Genomic DNA, 19,046 nt, shown 5'->3' with positions numbered 1-19,046 from the left:
GAGACACTATTTCCTGCATTTTGAGGGATAAATTTTGTGAAGTAAAGTTTTTCCTCTGTTACAGCCTCATTCTAAAGCCAAATATGAACTTTTTATAAGATTTATGAAGGGTCACAAGGTTCTTTGCAGAAAGAAACACCCCTATGCTGGTTGAAACACAGCATAGGGGTCCAGACCACAGCATAGGGGGTCCAAATCACAGCATAGGGGGCCCCTATGCTGAAAAGGCCTGGCGAGAACACTGCTTAACAGTGTTAGTAAATGTCACTACCATAAAGATTTTAGCATTTTTTTTTTTGGACCCTAATATTTCCATTTTTTGGACCCTAATATTGCTTTGGTTGCCTTTAAGCTCAATTGTGAGGTTGCTAACTTGTTGAGCTACAGGGACATCTAGAGAGCGATTGTAGCATAAATGATAAAACCCTGTCCCTTACCCATGACCACCTCGAGCACAGAACATCTCATGGAAGGGAAACTGTCTGTGGAGGTCCTTCTCTATCACTTCTACCCACACTGGGTCGCCTGCCATCTTATCCATTTCCTGTAGAAGACAGAATCAATCAATCAATCAATCAATCAATTAATCAATCAACCAATCAATAAACTTTATCAAGTTAAGGTATAATCAATCAATCAATCAACCAATCAATCAATAACCTTTATTGCAATTGGATAGCCTTACTGGCCTTTGCCCTTTCTTAAGGTATAATCGATAAATCAATCAATCAATAAATCAATCCACCCATCCATTGATCAATTGACCAATCAATCAATCAATCAATAACCTCTATTGCAATTGGATAGCCTTACTGGCCTTTGCCCTTTCTTCAGGTATAGCATCAATCAATCAATCAATCAAGCAATCAATCAATCAATCAATAACCTTTCTTGTAAATGGATAGCCTTACTGTGACAGTCCTTAACCCCTAATTGCAAAGGTGCAGTGGGGGAAAGTCAAAGGTCAAAAACATATATGAACACACAGTTCAGCATAGAAAATGTACGGAATACTTAGAAAAAAATTATCTGACATCCAGGGCTCGATCTTAACTATGTCCCGATGTCCCGGGGCCACTAAAATTTAGGCCGGGACAACTGAAAAATCTATTTGGGACACTTTTGGGACAATTGGAAAATAATCAACTAATCAACATCAGAATGTCCGATCTCCCCGCGGTAGACCGGATCCGGACCGCAAGCGACCAAAACGTAATCTAAGACGACCACGTCATTTTCAAATGTGTGGCGACGTCAGTTTTTAATGGTAAGTTGCGGGAAATCACAGTAAATCGGCTCGTGTGCCGCTGGCAGCATCGCGCGAAAACGTAAACAATAGCCGAGTAGGTCTCCATGTGCACAATCTGCGGGGCGGTTCCCGACTATCAGAACAGCCGTAAATGTATCAGATTCCCGGGGAATCTCCTTATTTGGAAGTTAACAGTCCGCGGTTGACCAACACAGAAGTTGTTCTTTGTAAAAGATTCCTTTCTCTGTCAGCGCGGGGATAGAATTAATTCTTAACGGTATTTCTGACTAGCCTCCGTTGCAGACTCTGAAGCGGCTTTTTGGGGGGCTAAATAATACACTTTTTGCAGCCACCCCGTAACTATCAGCCATCCTGTAACCAGCAGCCGCCTAGAGTCTGCGGTATTGCGCCTTGTCAAAGCGAAATTAAAATCACGTTAGGGCGATTAACGCAGAGGTGCGAATTTCCTGCCTATGGTAGACCGCACAATAAGAACAGTATACACGCACCTCCCCCAGTCAGTGTGCTGTCACGCTTGTGGCAAAATAGTTTGTCATTTCTCATTAAAAACCCGTTTTTCAAGACTCAATCGAAGAAAGTCATCGAAGAAAACAAGGAAAAACGTAAACAAAACAAGAATTTTCGCCCGTGCATTTCAGCCCCTACGTCGTGATTTGCCGCGGTTCGCATTCATTTCTGGCCGTATTCGACACAACACATATTTCTTTGAATATTTTTCCGTGAAAATTCTCCGTATGTACCGTAGATAAATCGTTATTTTCGCTAAGAATTCACATAAGTCACGACGCTCGCTCGAGTCGCAACCCGCCCCGTCCAACAAGACGTAAACAAAACAAGAATTTTCGCCCGTGCATTTCAGCCTCTACGTCGTGATTTGCCGCGGTTCTTGTTTTGTTTACGTCTTGTTGGACGGGGCGGGTTGCGACTCGAGCGAGCGTCGTGACTTATGTGAATTCTTAGCGAAAATAACGATTTATCTACGGTACATACGGAGAATTTTCACGGAAAAATATTCAAAGAAATATGTGTTGTGTCGAATACGGCCAGAAATGAATGCGAACCGCGGCAAATCACGACGTAGGGGCTGAAATGCACGGGCGAAAATTCTTGTTTTGTTTACGTTTTTCCTTGTTTTCTTCGATGACTTTCTTCGATTGAGTCTTGAAAAACGGGTTTTTAATGAGAAATGACAAACTATTTTGCCACAAGCGTGACAGCACACTGACTGGGGGAGGTGCGTGTATACTGTTCTTATTGTGCGGTCTACCATAGGCAGGAAATTCGCACCTCTGCGTTAATCGCCCTAACGTGATTTTAATTTCGCTTTGACAAGGCGCAATACCGCAGACTCTAGGCGGCTGCTGGTTACAGGATGGCTGATAGTTACGGGGTGGCTGCAAAAAGTGTATTATTTAGCCCCCCAAAAAGCCGCTTCAGAGTCTGCAACGGAGGCTAATTTCTGACAAATTTCTAGAGCAAGGTTACGTCATTTTCCCATCCATAACAGCGAATTAATGCACAGAAAATTAATTTTTACAAAAGAGGAAGATAAAGTTTCAACTTATTTAGAAGCTTCGCCATGATTGGACGATTCGGCTACTGCAAATTTGTGGTACCGCCCACAAACCGCCGACTTTCCTTTTAGCAGACTTTCTGCCGCCGACGTCGCCATGGTCGCGACTGTCATCAAAGGCTGCCGACTGTCAATCAGCGGCAACTTTGTGGGAAAACGCGCGAGTAGGATCTCCGTGTGCCAGTCAACAGCGAACCTCTGACGATTTTACGTTCCCTTAACTTTCCCACAGCGATGCTTGTACAAAGTTTTTATTAGACGGAAGTTCCACGTTATCTGTAAGACGCAGAACAGCGGTTTCGGCTTCCTGGAACGGGCCGGCGGCGTATGTACTTGGGGGAGAGGGGTGACGCGATTTCTTAGACGGGCCAAGGCAAGGGACTTTCGTATTAGGATTTTCGCCGCCGACCGCCGAGGGAAGATCACCTCGGCGGCGATTTTTCTGGAAACATGCCGGCGTCGAAGCGTACTATACCAGGAATATCGCTTCCAATTTCGCACCGAAGAAAACTTCTGACAGCGACGATTGTTGCGCTTCGACTTAGGACAGCCGGACACAGCCAAAAAAAGGAAAACTGGTATCGACTATTGATATTGTTGAGTAGCTAAATAGACTATTGATATTGTTGTTTCTGAGTTTCAAGTTGTCTTTCACCAGAAGTATTGTATGTCAAGGTCCTGTGGAGAAGTTGATTGACTGCCACGATTGTCATAAATATGACCCTCAAAACTGAAAAAAAAGCCTTCTCAATACCCTAAAATGCAAGAGCTTCCGGGGGGCTTCGCCCCCCTGGGTCCCCCCAACGGGGCTCTGCCCCTGGACCCCGTCGGGGGCTTAAGGCAGCCCCCGAACCCCTGCCCCGATGCTGTGAAAAAAACCTGGCGAGAACACTGTTCATTCTTTTCTTCCCACCTGCCACTGATAAAGTACAAGTGGTCCCTGTAAATGTACTAGACTAGTGTCACTCAGTGACTCACTGAGTACTGTTTATTTTCAGAAAAAGATTATGTTCTTAAAATGACTTTTTGAAGTTCCCAGTTCCCACTTGCCACTTGTTACATGATAAGACACTGCAGCAAGTGGTCTACCTGTAAATGTGCAGTGGACGTTGCACTACTATCCATAAGATATAATGTAATAAATCTGTTGTTGTCTAATAAAAAAAGAAGAAGATAAGTTTGAATCTGAGTTGATTATTTCAATGGACAATAAGCTTACACAGCAATACTGTACTCTTACTGAGCTTTACAGTTGTTGTAATACATAATTTCTGAAAATAGGGTTGGGACAGTCCATCCTCACTTCGGGACAGTTGAGATTTATTTTTGGGACAATGCTGGGACAGTAGGGAAAAAAGTTAATTTTGAGGCCTGACATCCATGTCATACTGTCAGTGATGGTCCAGTGTTGTGTCTCTATCATAAGTGAACCATGCCCCATTATTGAATGCTAGCCTGCTCCAAGAATATTTGACTTCAGAGGACAAAAATCCTTCAACCAAAGACAGATTTTTAGGAGTAACAATGTATTATACACTTGACCATGATAAGATCCCTGCCGAAAGATTGGTGGTGTTAATGCTAGCCTGCTCCAAGAATATTTGACTGCAGAGGACAAAAATCCTTCAACCAAAGACAGATTTTCAGGAGTAACATGTATCAACAACTATGTAGAATATCATGTAAGTGCAATACAGCAAATATCTCGTGCAATACAGTATGTCTTTATGTTTCGGAAGGCAGATGCACGTAACGTTACCTTGCGCCCTCCAGATTCTACTGATTAAGGGGTCAGCCTAGGTTTTTTAAATCTTTCATCTTGTATGTTGTACGTTGTCGATTTTAATTGTGTGTCTTGTGCAATAAAGATGATGTTGAACACATATACACTTGACCATGATAAGATCCCCGTCGAAAGATTGGTGGTGTTAGTACTATTACATGATTGTTGGTGTTACATGTCCCAGTTGAAGCACGCTGCCCCCGAAACAAATATCACTGGAATGTCACAGGATTATCTCTTAAAGTCCAAACACATGAGCACCCTTTCATCATACAGAAGGGCTTCTGGCACTGTTTTTCATTTCTTTTTCACTCTCTTGTAAATTGTGACGATAAAAAGTAATAAAACCTGTGTCTGCTACAGAAATAAGAGGCTATTGATGACTTGAGTAAGGATACGACAAGTTAAAAGAGTGAACCTAGGATGTTAACGCTCTTGAGTACAGAAAGTAAACTGGTGCAAAGATCAAATACATCGTAGAGGTCAAAAAGGGCAATACGTGTAAATATAGGTGAAGTACCAAATATTTGCTACAGACCAGGACTTGAGCCTTACATTCCAATATTCTTTCTAGTTTTTTATTTCTGGCACTTGGACCATATACTGTAATGGTATATATTTGTAGGAAAAGAAAGTCATCCGTAATGGTAATGTGTAGATTTACAACAAAGTTTGACCTGAAATTGAGAGGGGTCCCCCTTGACACGATGCTGAAAGAAACCCCACCGCTGGAATTCCATGTATGGGACATAATCCTAGTAGAGTAGATAGGATAAGTTTTCTCCATGTGTAGGAAGGCTATTTTGTAGATTATCTCGTAGCTTTCTGGGTTCTAATGTTACAAGTTTATACAAATAGATGATGAGGCGTCTAATGGCGGAGTGCTAGGGACTTGAGATCAAGAGGTCATGGGTTCAAGTCCTGACATTCCTGGATCAACATTGTGTCCTTGGAGTTGGATAAGGTAATTATCGTGACTTTCCTTACTCCACCCAGGTGTAAAAATGGGTGCCTAACTTCATGATCCGCTTAAGCCGGCGTCACAATTCATGCAAGCGTCGGCCGACTTTGTAGATCGTCCGAAGCGCACCGAATTTCAAAATCGCCTAAGCGTCGACCGTATTTTCCTATGAAAATCTTGGGCTATGTCCGTCGAAAACAAAAAAAACTAAAAATCCCCCTCTTGGACATGGACGAAGTCAGTATCAACTAACCCGGTAAAAGGCCAATATTTGGATCAACTTTGATTTCTAAAAATCACCCGAAGCCCGCGTAATCTACAGGACGTTGGCCGTACTTCGGCCGAAAATGCACATTTGAAGCTCGCCAACATGTCGGCCAAGCTTAATTTCTTATTTGCGACGGGGGCTTAAGGAGGTAAAAGGTGGTGGAAGGAGAGGGATGGCTCTGCCTTTTAATACTGTGCACAATGCACAACATACACCAAGATCCCAACTTGTAAGTTGTTCTACAAGGAAGTAAAGAAAAGAAAAGAAAAGAAACAGAACTTACGTCAAACTTGCCCGGGTTGGCTTCCATGTACTTCTTGCTGCCGGACAGGTACTGCCACGCTCGACCGCGTAGGGACGCCGGGATTCCTTTCCGACAGCGCTGTTTCACCTGTACACGACAGGGTCATAACACACGCCACACAAGTCAGGCTAAAGTAGAGCACACCACAGGAATGGAGATTTCTGTACTTACCAGGAACTACAAACTGACAAACTTCGGTGTATTTTGGAAGCGAAACTTGATTGGTAAAGACGTGTGAACCCAGAGTAGGGGCTACTACATAAGTAAGAAAACTTCTGGTTTGTGCTCCCTTGTTCAGTTCCTATAATAAGTCGCACTTTGACGATAAGGCCTCCTGCCAACATCAACATTCGTACTCCGACCATTTCAGATGTGAAGTGGTAGAATTGAAGGACATATACCTACCATTGTTTACCTACTCATAGCTGTGGGTCCCTCTATTTTTGAGAGGGAAAAATTCAATCTGCATTTTTGTATATATTTGCTCAGCCTAATTTACAGGTTTGCGATAGCCAAACCTGTATTGTTTTGTATGTCTTTCTCAAGGGGGAAATAGTGGCATTGGTCGATGTAAAAAAAAAGGGAATGAGAGTGGCACTCTGAGTATGACATGGTTACTGTTGGATGGTCGTTACTTTACTTGTTACACCAGGCTCTTTTTATTTCTGACATATTTGAGCCTTTGCATGGCATTTTAAAAATCTCATTTTTCAATGGAAGCATCTCTACTATAAAAGGGGCAGAGTAAGAAACTATGTGCTCTACTATATACTACTGTAGTAGCGAGTCTTAGAAGTATGTTTCATCAGAAATTTATCAGAAAGAAATTGGCTACACTAAGAAAATCATCAGAGAGAAGTTAACTAGGCTAGGAAAATTCAGAGAAATACACAGGACAAGAAAGATGTTATAAAGTCTTGCCATCAATGTTAGAAGACTTTTTTGCATGGTTATTTATTCCAGTCCTACCTCTTAAAAGTCCTTGCTGTTGTTTAAGCGACATGAAGAGGTTTTAGTAACACTTCCACAGAAACAATACAACATGTAATGTATAATAAAGAAGCTTGTATAACATGAAATTAAGATACAACACAACACAACCACAGACCATGGCCACTAAAACATCACAATCAAGGAAAAAATTGACATACCAGAATCTAAAATAGTTTTAATTGCATGCATTTTCTAAAGCCAAGTGTCCAAGTCATGAAACTATTTTTTTAGATTTTTGAAGGTCACAAGATCAGCAACCAATCACAGTGCACATTATTTCTAAAAATCGAGGATGGCCAATCACAACTTCTTACTCATTTACAAGCTAAGGTTTTCTGTCATTGGTTGTTTTGAATGTGGTTTTTCATTGGTCAAAAATTGTTTTGACTAGAATATCCTGATTGGCTGACAACAATTTTGCCACCTACTGATTGGTTGACAAATGTGTAGATCCAAAAGAGGTTGGCCTGATTATCAAATACTGATTTCCTATTGGTTAAAAAAATATCTGAATGGAGGTATTGAGAAATCATCACTTGGTCACTTCAAAGTAAAGATTAGTACACAATTATTGAGGGAGAAAGCAAAACACACACGGACACACAGGCATTAGAGGAACATGGAAAATGTTATGATACTGGAAGGTACAGGGTCTAGAAGGAGGCTCTCTTTTCTAAAAGAATCTTCTTCGGTAAAATGAGCTCCTAGCCATCTAGAACTAGCTTTTCTGGGGCTCTCTGTCCTGTAACGGCAGGATGACTAGCTTTCTGCATGAAAAACAGAAAAAAAGGAAAATAACACAACATACATGTATTGGAATGTTTTATGGAAAACGTTTCTGTTTGGGGGGGGATAATAACATCGATGATTACTTTAAGCTTTTTCTTGTACATTTTCCAGTTCTTCAATGCCGAGTTGGCGGTTAATGTGTTAATTAATGCGGGATGGGGGGGCAAAAAAAAAGAGACCTTGCGAGCGCTCGTTTTCGACGGGCGCTTTCGTGTTTACCTTCGGGTGGGGCTTTACTGTTCTCCAGATAGGATGTGTGGTGCTGTCAGAAATATCATTGTCCCGCACCTTTTTGAACCTCCTGCTCATCCAACGGTCCCAATTGCCCAGCATGTCCAGCCATTTCAGCTCCCGCTGCCTCGCTACTTCCACTGGCAGATTGGGACTGGGGAAACGAAACATTCAATTACACGTTGAGGACTTCAAGTTCAACTATCATGTTTTCTTAGTTCATCAGCATGTCCAGCCATTTCAGCTCTCGCTGCCTCGCTACTTCCACTGGCAGATTGGGACTGGGGAAACGAAACATTCAATTACACGTTGAGGACTTCAAGTTCAACTATCATGTTTTCTTAGTTCATCAGCCTGTCCAGCCATTTCAGCTCTCGTTGTCTCGCTACTTCCACTGGCAGATTGGGACTGGGGAAAGGAAAAGTAGAGAACTTTCAGTCAACAGGTTATTCCACCACTTGGCAAAAATACACTTTCTACAAAGTGTTAGTAACCATATGAAAACATTTGAAGGTCAAATTGCTCCAAAAAATAGAACGAAACTCAATGCAATCTGTACGTGACCAAGGTGAAAAGGCAAGGTCATGACTTGTCAAAGTTGACTGATTGACGCACATACATATATACTGACAGTATGATTTATGTTCAGGAAGTGTTGAAAGTACAGCCAGAAGGGACAATGACATGGACGAACACTCAAGAACTTCCCTAGCAGCAAAAATACTTCCTCAAATGACCAGTTTTTCCCATAAGACTTGACATTGTTTGTGGTAACTCCAAAATACATTTGAGCTCCCAATAATAGTTTTGAAGAAAAATTTCAGACTTGTACTTGTAGTATGGCAGAGGCAGAAAATATCCAATTTTTGGAAGCCAAATACTCCAACTTCTTGCATCTAATCAAATAGACCCCTTTTTCAATGGACAGTGACCATACAGTGACTAAAATAAGATTTCATAATTGGAATAATATTCAAGATGTAAAAATATGATTAAATGGCAACAAAACACACAGTAGAAAAGAAAATAGATGTCTTCTTTCTCAATGGATTTTGTTGACTGTTGAACAATACTGTAAAAGCAGAAATGTTCATGGTTATTTTATGTTCGCAGTTTTAGCAGAGACCGTTTCACCGCAAACTTAAAACTACCGCAAACATAATTGTGTCCAATACAGTAGCAGTATGTGACTATGGCACTGCCGCGAACACTCCGTTTTCCCCTTAGCGGCTTAGCCCGAAATAAAAACCACGCAAACTTAAATGCATTTACAGTAACATCTGTCAAATTTTGGTGCTCAGCGTCTAGACTTGTGGAAAGGGGATATTACATGAAAATGTTGCCTACTAAATCTAATATGTCTTTTGAACAGACTGTTTTTGTATCACAAACTCAAAGAATTTGAGACTTTTACACTTCATATTTGGCACTTTTACAGGGTACAAAACATAGCGGGAAGCAGAACACAATATCGCCTTACAATCTCTAGTGACAAGCGCCCAGTTTAGAAGCCTTCTATTACAGTGGGGAGGTGACCTAGTATTTGTGACATATTTATATGTTTGGCACAGCGTGTGCTCAAATAGCCCCATTGCTGGAGGCAAACTTCTGGCAAGAAAAGACTGTCTGCACATACAGTGCTGTCTGCACAGGTCTGTTGGATACAGGGCTGACCTCAAAGTTATGGCTGCCCATAGGAAAGCATGTTAAGCAAGGCTTCATAAAAGTACTAACCCAAACTTCAATCTTAAAAGTTCTTCTACAGTGGAAAGTCACAAGTTTAGTTGATAACCATACAAAGAAAACAGAGGGTTGTACAGCTCAAACTTTGACTTTGAGGAAAGCTGCCAGTTTCAAGGAAACCCTACCTTTGAGTTTGACCCCAGATCTCTGATGTATCCAGGGTCTGCATGACCCAACAACTCACATCTATCCTTACGCCAACTAAGATGGCAAATTAAACAAAGTTCACCCAAAATAGGAAAGCTAAGACCCTACCTGTTCCCTCTAACCAAAAAAGTATCCAGATTGGGCAAAAAATTTCAAGGAAAACAAAGGTTTAAAGATTTTAAGTAGGGACTATAAAGGTATTCAAATGTTTTGTACTCTACTGCACAACGCAACTTTGGGGTCAGCCCTATAGTCAACACTGCCATGCTTTATATGGTTGATATTAGACTGTGTGTTACTGTATATAAAGGTGAACCAAACCAGAGGGTTGTCTCCAGGACCCATCCCTCCGTCCCAGGACAGAAATTTGCTTGCTGGACAAAAATCTTACTCCATTTGTCAAAAAGATTTTAACTTCATGACATGAAATTGTATTTTTGTCTTCTTAAAATGGCACCATAACATCAAGAGTTGCAGGATCTTTCAAATTCACAGTTTCATGTAAAACAGTAGTACACATAACACAACCATAGCAAACCCAGGTCAAAAAAACAGTTCTGCTGCAGTACCAAGTCACACACCAGGGGACCCAAAATTGACCTTGACCTTCGTCTTCCCAAGACCTACCCATGTGCCAAATATTATCACAATCCATTCAAAGGATTCTCACATTATGCTGACCTAAACTATCTGGAAACACACACACACACACCCAAAACAATTTTACCTCCATTCTTCATGCAGTTTAAGGCCACACCATTTTAATTTCTTGGCTAACAGAATTTTTTTTAAATGCTAGATTGGAAAATCAACAGGAAAACAGAATCTCAGAGGAAAGTTTGTACTTTGGTGCACACAATTTCAAGGAGTGAACAGGGTCAGGTGCAAGTTTTCACCCCAGCCTTCTGTTTTCATGATTTTTTTCTGCTAAAATTTTAAAAAAATCCGTTAACCAAGAAATTAAATTGGTGTGGCCTTAAATGATACAAACAAACACAGTTGAATGACCCACTACCAGAATGGCGTGATTTACATGAAAGAGTTCAGAGGGTCAGTCCCCGGCCTACACTCCCAAGCAGTCCCACCCTCCTGCTATTGTCAACAGTAACTCTGTCCTTGGTCCACATCCTCACAAATACGACTAATTTGTTTGGCAGACGCCCTGATTTGTTTGCTTGACATTTCTCAGATAACAGTTTGCCAGGGGGGTGTCTGCAGTTGGGAACTGATGACACGTCAGGATAAGGCCGATATTTGTAAGTGACACTTGGGCAAGGCCTCGACAAGACACACAGTAAGTGCGTGTGTCTTCACATAGTCAAGCAAGGTCGGAGGGAGGGGTCCTTATACATACCTATCACTATCCTGTTATCAAGAGGAAATCAAATATACATGTACGGATATACATATCAGGATAGCACAATCTCTTCAAATGAAAACTAAAGCCTTTACAGCACAAGGTATCGAAAGATTATCAAGATTTCTTTCAGTAAGACAATTGGGGAAGGAGACATATCATCTTGTATACTGTTATCTTTCCATGTCTTGTCACTAATAGTGATAATACAGTAGATGTTGAATGACAACTTTTTCTTCTACTAGGAATTGAAATTGAAAGACATTTACAAATACTCGTGCATTCTTTAAAGGAAACACAAGCAATAGTAAGGCCCAAAAATTGGATTTTGAAAGTCAATATATTTAGTCATTTCTTTTCATGATTAGTTCAAAACTTCAAGCAACACTATCATAATGTATAGCAACGTCCATGATGCAAAAATATGACATTGTTGTGATGTGAGAACTAACTGAAAATCGTGGCCAGAGTTTTTGTAGGCTTGCGAAACTAAGGGGGTCATCGTAATACACGATTTTGTGCGGTTTTAAAATCCTAAAAAAAAGTATGAAGTTATTACGCAGATGTGCTAAACAATGTTAGTAAATGTCGCTACCATAAAGATTTTAGCATTTTTTTTTTCCATTTTTTTGGTCTAACATTGCTTTGGTTGCCTAAGCTTGCCTTTAAAAGTCCAATTTGAGTTACACTTTCTGTTTCAGACACTCTACGACAGACATGTTGACATAGGCAAGACTACAATGAAAATTTCCAGCAATCAATGACTGAGTCATGGTGTGGTGACTACCCATGTATATGCATGTATCCATCACATTGCTATGTTGCAGATACGTTTAAAGACCTAAGTGAATTTTCTATTCAACTTTTTTTCATTCTGACAGTTAACAGACTTGTTTCATTGCTAAAATTTGGCATTTTGCATGTACATTGTACATACCGGTATACATGTATGTATTCTGAAAAAAAATTCACATAAAAAGATTTCTGTTCTCTGAATTTTCACTCATCTCCTTATCAATGACTAGATTTCAGCTGATGTGTTATACCAAAGGGTGGTTATACCGGCTATATAGTTACAGATTTTATACAAAGATATGTACTTAACACGACAGTAACAATATTGGTGCTTCAATTTCAACCACTGTGACAGTTATATATGCAATTACTTACCCATCCACAGTATACTGTAGATGTTGAAAGTTTTCACTGTGGTTTAATGTTCTCAGTCCGCAAACTTTAAAAAAAACACAAAAATTGCTTGTTCTATTTTCTCCACGCATACTCCCTTGTTTCAACCGCATTTAACCACAGCGGACAATCCATTTTCTAAATCCTCCTGTGAAGTTAGATCACTACAAACTTAAGGTCTCATTCATGAGTTTCTTCGCCCCATAGGCTTACATGTTATAATACATGTTTTACAAGGGCGCGTTCGTAATGAAGCTACAGAAAATGCACCAATATCATTCATGTTATGTTGAGAACATTTAGCCTAGATCATGTTACATGTAAAAAAATTGCCAACAGTTTCACTACATAGAATCTCTTTTTATAGCAATTACAAACTGCACTCAGCTACAACCCGAAAAATGCACTTTCCAGCTGTAAGCGCATGACCGCATCACCTATAATGGCTGGCTGTGTACGTCCGACCTCACGCGCGGCTGCCGAACTTTCCCTGCTAATTTCTTCAGATACAAACAAGCTTTCATCAGTTTGACGCTTGAGATCGGCTGGACTGGCTAAAAGAGAATTTCCCACCGATATAAACACACAATTCATGCAGCCGTTGATTTTTTGGCAACAGATTCTTTTAGGGTACCCACTCGGAGTAATACGGGAATGAGACCTTAAAGGTATTTACAGTACATGCAATCACTTACCCATCTTCCGTATACTGGGTCCCACCCATGAATCCATATCTGTCCACCTTCTTCATCGGCGAACCCTCCCAGTCCTCGCCCATCGCGCCGACCATCCCTCCGTTCATCTCCGAGTCAACGTCGCTACTCCCCAGGGTGTTAGTGGACCCTTCCAGTTCTACGGTGTCCGTGATGGAGGTGCAGGTACCGAGCGTGTCGCGCGACACCGAGAGTTCGTGGACGGCAGGGATGGGTTTGATCCCCGTCGGAGAGCTAGTCTGGCTGTGGCTCGTCATCGTGTTCGGCCGTCAACTTTACCAACATGAAAGTGATCCCTCTATCCCAGCCTAGTCTGTGGACCTACATGGAAAAAAGATACACATTATTACTGACAGGTAATATAAATATTTAGGGATGTCCCTGTACATGTAGCTCAACTGGTAGCAGCCTCACAGTTGAGCTCCTGGTCCCAATTAGTTGGTAACCGTACATGTGAGATCCCGGTTCAATCCTATGTTGGAGACATCTCGGTTGGGGCTGCACCCGTCTTTTGGAAGGGTTCTTTTAAAAATATGACAATAGTTCAAGCAAGAAGGTTTGATTTAAACCTCCTTGGTCCAACAGCGCAGATATCAATCCAGCTGTATCAATCATTTTGCAAAAGAAATGTGGGAACGACACAGGTAACAGTTTCCCTACATTCCTGACCTTTGGATCAAACAATCGTCTAGTAAATCAACAACGCAATTGGCCTACTGTTTCCTCACGTGTTGACCTCTGACCATTATGCATGCATGATGAGTTAATCATATACATGTATGTATATATACATATACTATACACCATGCTGTATTTTTTATAATGTATATGTAACCTAAATTGTAAGTGATACCCACCCGAGAAAACACGAATTTCAATGCAAAACGCGTCAGTATTTTGTGTCCTCAAACAAAAATTGTCAGAACAGCAATTCTAATGTCAAAATCCAGAGTTTTAATTTTTACAGCATTTTTTCCAGGCTCTGCCTTTGCATTCGAATTATTACTTGGCAGTTGGTGTGATACAAGTACAAGACCATGTGATACTGTAAAATACAAAGTCCCGGAACACCCACATCAAACGTTATCGCGGCCCAGGTATGACATAAATCTGATTTATCATGTCATGTCACTGATAAACTCATATAATCTCAAATTAAGTCACATGGGTGCATAAAAAGGATATTCGGAGTCAACATTTTTGATGCCCTCAATTCATCCCTAACCACACCCTTTCTGTGTAAACTTCCTTGTGCAATCTTGTGAAGATTTCTTTTTCACGGAATATTGCCAAAAATGATCAGAAAATAACAGCAGCATTTCTAAATAAATCGACTTTATGATAGTTCTCAGACAATAATCGGGGTACAATATCATAACATCCTAGATATTAATTTAAGATGATTTGACAACTGAAAGTTACATGTATAAATCCCTTACTTGCTAGAAATATAAAATATTCTGCTCGCGCAACTTTACCCATGGGTGCTCTTTTCGTCATGGGCTGTAGTTCTACACAAAAAAGCTAATTTTGTTCAGATCAATTTATGCGGTATTGATATAATTTATGAGCAACCCTCTCTTGTCTAGTTTTCAACAATGGCGTCTAGGCTAAAAGTAAAACTCAAAGCAAGAACACGGCCACGACAACATACATACTTTACACCATAACAGACTTAATAGCTGTAATACTTGCAAGATTGTTTCCTTAACGATCATAACAAGCTCTACTGAACTAGTTTCGTGGTGTCAAAATCCGGATCTGCTATATTTTTCCTTCCGACCCTTCCCTGAGTTACATGGGGTGCGCACGCACACGCCTACGATTTCGGGAAATTCCGCCCAACTACAACTCTCACCTGAATATCTGTGAATCCAAAGACTTCTCCATTCCAGCCGCAAGCTATCATTTGTCACGATCTTAGTTGCATTTTGCTCTTTGCCTTGCAGTTGTCAAAATTTCGGTCCACAGCATTCCATCCGGGCGGCGTTGACCTCATCATCTGGACCGGAAGTTACGCTGTACCACCGAAGCTCTTTCGTAGGAAGACGTCTGATTGGGCAATTTACCCTGACGTCATCGTCCAGACCGGAAGTGATACCGAACGTTGCAAGTCGAGGCGAATCTGATAGGCTTGTTTCTGGGACTGTTGTAATGGCTTATGCCGCAAGATGACGCACATTTACAGCAGATGAAGAGAGAGAAATGATGCCAGTGCGTACATGAAATGATGTCTGTTCATTCGTTTTCGGATAAGATTAACAACATACATGGGCTAAAGGCTATTGAAATTGGCTAACTTGGCTATCCACCTTTGTAAAATCATGGTAATAAGTCAAGTCACCAATAAAGTACACAGCGTTATATATACATACATGTACATGGTCATACATGTAGTATGCAGTGGTATCTTGAATCTAGGCTCTGATCTGTCATGTTAGACATTTGCCGGTTCGTTACACAACGCACGGGGGCTCGCCCACACCATTATGCAGTACATAGAAATTGATATCAAAACTTTTGATGAAGGATAACTTTCGCTTTTGACCATATGACTGACAAGTGTTTCACAAGAATATCTAGTACTCTTGAACAAAGTCACTAAACATAACGCTATATATACGTTTATGAAGGCTAGACATCCAGGTAAACAAAATATAAAGACAATTCAAACACTACAACTGGATAAAATTCGGAGATTAAATTTAGTCTAATTTAATTTAACACTATGTCATACACATTCTGTCCTAACATAGTACCCACGGCAAACTTGTCATTGGCCATTACCGGTAATTAACTGCTGCCTATTTAAAAGTGGCGTACATTTGCACCCCGTCCAATCAAATCCGAACAGACTCTTGAAAGCGTACATTCCTCCAGAAATTGAAGCGGACCGTTCCCTGACTTTAAATCGAATATCCCTTTAGGAAAGTGGACATTCCTAAACTTTGAAGCGGACATTTAACGTTAGAGGAATGTGAACTTTTCTGGAATGTCTGGATTTGGTTGGACGGGCCGGGGTGATTTTAAATTCAAATCGAGCGAAAAGTCACATTAACTTAATGTGATGCATCACAAGTCTATATGCCTTGAGGCTGGTTTGTCCTCTAAAAGTGTGGACTCGTACTCCTTACCAATGACGAAGAGTGGATCTATGATCATCTATTTCTTGGCAACAGTCTGTCAGTCTCTGCTCAAGTTCTGCCGGCGTGTGTGTGTGTTTGTGTTTGTGTTTGTGTGCGGCACTGGTGGATATGGAAATACAACTTGTATTGCAACTAGAGTTCCACGACCTCATACCTTCGTCAAATGATTTTAACCTTTTCGACTAAATGAAATGTATGAAATTCTTTTCTATCGCCGGCACGTTTTCTTTTTTTGTTGATACTTATTTCTTGTACATTAATTTTAGTAGGTGCAATTAGGTGCCGCTTTATGTACTGCTTCTACTCCTGTTGCTATTTTTATACTGCCATGTGTAATACTTCTACTGCAACTACTGCTGCTATTACTGCTACTACGGTGCTACTGATACTGCTACCACTAAGTAATAGTACATATATATATATTACAACCACTTCATCACGGTGACACTGATAATGATACTCCTGCTACTACTGCTTCTACTACTACAGTACTACTACTGCTGCTATTGCCACTATTACTACCACTTCATCACGGTGGCACTGATACTAATACTGATGCTACTATTAACGCTACTACAGTACTACTGCTGCTGTTATTACCCCTACTACTACCACTTCGTGTGCTATCGCTACTACTGCTACTTCTGCTGCTTCTTCATGCGGTACTAAAACAACTGCTACTACTAGTACTACTTCACGTACTGCTACTACTGTGACTACTAAGCGCGCTACTACTGCTACTACGTACTACTACAAATACTTCTACTACTACTACTAGACATGATTCTACTGCTACTTCTACTGTTTCTTCATGCGGTACTCAAAACAACAAGTACTACTACTACTTCACGCACTGCTACTACTGTGACTACTAAGCGTGCTACTACTGCTACTACTACTACATATACTTCTACTTCTACTACTAGACATGATTCTACCGCTACTACTATAATACTACTACATGTGCTTCCGATGACCATGAAACGTTCCCGTACCACTTCAGTTTCCTTTTCTTATCTTTTCTGTGGTTAGTCGAGGTCTTAACTTCGTACAGACTGATATTTTACTTGAGTCTGTTCCGTTCTTCACTATCGAGCTGTGGACTTTGTATGTGATCCCTAGGATCTCTCGGAAGCATTTCATCTCAGTGGTCCGTTCTTATAATATATTTAGCTCAACGCATGATTGAAAACCAGAAAAAAAACTGACGGATCAAAGCAGGGCTAGAAATTACAATACGATCCGGAGATTAGCTTAGAGACTGTGGAACCGAAGAGAGTCTTCTGAATATTCACACAGGACGCTATGAGAGGTAGTAGCATTTCAGATCCGCGTGTGACATTTACGTTTCGTTTTGTTTTGTTTTTGTTGGATTTCGTTGTGTTTTTTTTTGTTTTTTTTTAAAGAAAGTTTAATTAGATCAAACGTCAATGGTCCCAGCAGTCATGAAGCCCGAGGCTGCCCTACCCAACAAGTTTTGAAACAATCTATTGGACACGTAGGGACAGTCCATTTGAAAGGAATATCCTCCCTTTTACACGTTTAAAGATAAAAGATTGCATATATGTTTTGAAGGGGGAAATATATTTTGAAAACAACCATGATTTCACATGACCAAAAAGAAAGCAGCATGTTGCTTTATTTTTTATATGGATAATGTTAGAAACATATATGCTTCTAGATCAGAGGTGAACTGCAATTTCCAACACACAAAAAATGGACTTACCCAAATTTGATCAACACCAGTCTTTGTCAAGGAATGAATCATATGTGCTTGATATAAGCCAATATGTTTTTGTTTTTTTCAATACAGTACGAATGTTAGCTATAGATAGTAATCAGATGGGAAGCTGAAATTTTACTTCAAAGCGATGATTTCATAAAAGCGATTGGATTTCAAATGTGGCGATTTTCAATTCGGTGGTGATTTCAACTAGCTGTGGTGGCGATACTGATACTGGTGGCAATCTCAATTGTTCTGGCGATTTCAAATTTGGTTGTGGAACTTGTGGTTTTCAATTTCGGTGGTGATTTTCTGGTCTCTACCAGACTAACCGCGTCGGCTATAGAGAGAACATTTGCCGGGGGACTTTGGCCATGGAGGATAACATTCCCATCCAGGGTTGCAATATTGGATCCTATCTCCATAGCCGACCCCCTTCATACAGTTGACTCTATTTGGCCAATTTCTACTATTTTCCCAGCGACCCGCAGAGGCTGGTAGAGTCTAGTGATTTTCAATTTTTTTGGTGATTTTCAATTTTGGCTGCGATTTCAATTTCAGTGAACATTTCAATTTTCGATTTCAGACACATTGTTTTGGCAGCCCAATTAATTTGCAAAGCACTATGCCCGCCGACCTAGATTAGCGCAGGGAAATTGTAGCCGGGAGTGTACGTATAGCGGCCGGCTTTTGATTACCTTCCATATTTGACAGTAGTCAGGTTAATCTCGAAGCAGATCTACACGGTGCCAAAAATCGTATATGCTAGCCAGAGAAGCTCCAGTCAGCCGGATAAAACATACCTAGCATATACGATTTTTTGCACCGTGTAGATCTGCTTCGAGATTATAGTCAGG

The 19,046-nt window shown here is 40.7% G+C and overlaps 1 protein-coding gene and 1 long non-coding RNA gene across 3 annotated transcripts in view; both read right to left on the bottom strand.

The window, feature by feature from the left end:
- LOC136448674 (TBC1 domain family member 10A-like) overlaps positions 1-15,358 on the bottom strand; it is a 34,600-nt gene extending 19,242 nt beyond the window's left edge. Inside the window, exons 1-5 of one of the 2 annotated variants that reach the window (XM_066448317.1) lie at positions 15,179-15,358; positions 13,303-13,641; positions 8,161-8,326; positions 6,139-6,246; positions 438-544 (exon numbers count right to left, since the gene is read on the bottom strand). In XM_066448317.1, the coding sequence (XP_066304414.1) occupies positions 438-544; positions 6,139-6,246; positions 8,161-8,326; positions 13,303-13,577 (656 nt within the window). In that variant the 5' untranslated portion in view covers positions 13,578-13,641; positions 15,179-15,358. The remainder of the gene's footprint in view (positions 1-437; positions 545-6,138; positions 6,247-8,160; positions 8,327-13,302; positions 13,642-15,178) is intronic. The other variant, XM_066448325.1, reaches the window with a different exon arrangement.
- LOC136448898 (uncharacterized) overlaps positions 1-19,046 on the bottom strand; it is a 136,448-nt gene that overhangs the window by 95,158 nt on the left and 22,244 nt on the right. The gene's annotated exons all lie outside the window — the stretch shown is intronic.

The sequence above is a fragment of the Branchiostoma lanceolatum genome, chromosome 1 (assembly GCF_035083965.1).
Source record: "Branchiostoma lanceolatum isolate klBraLanc5 chromosome 1, klBraLanc5.hap2, whole genome shotgun sequence".
Taxonomy (NCBI): Eukaryota; Metazoa; Chordata; class Leptocardii; order Amphioxiformes; family Branchiostomatidae; genus Branchiostoma; species Branchiostoma lanceolatum.
This window is presented reverse-complemented; position numbering and strand designations above follow the sequence as displayed.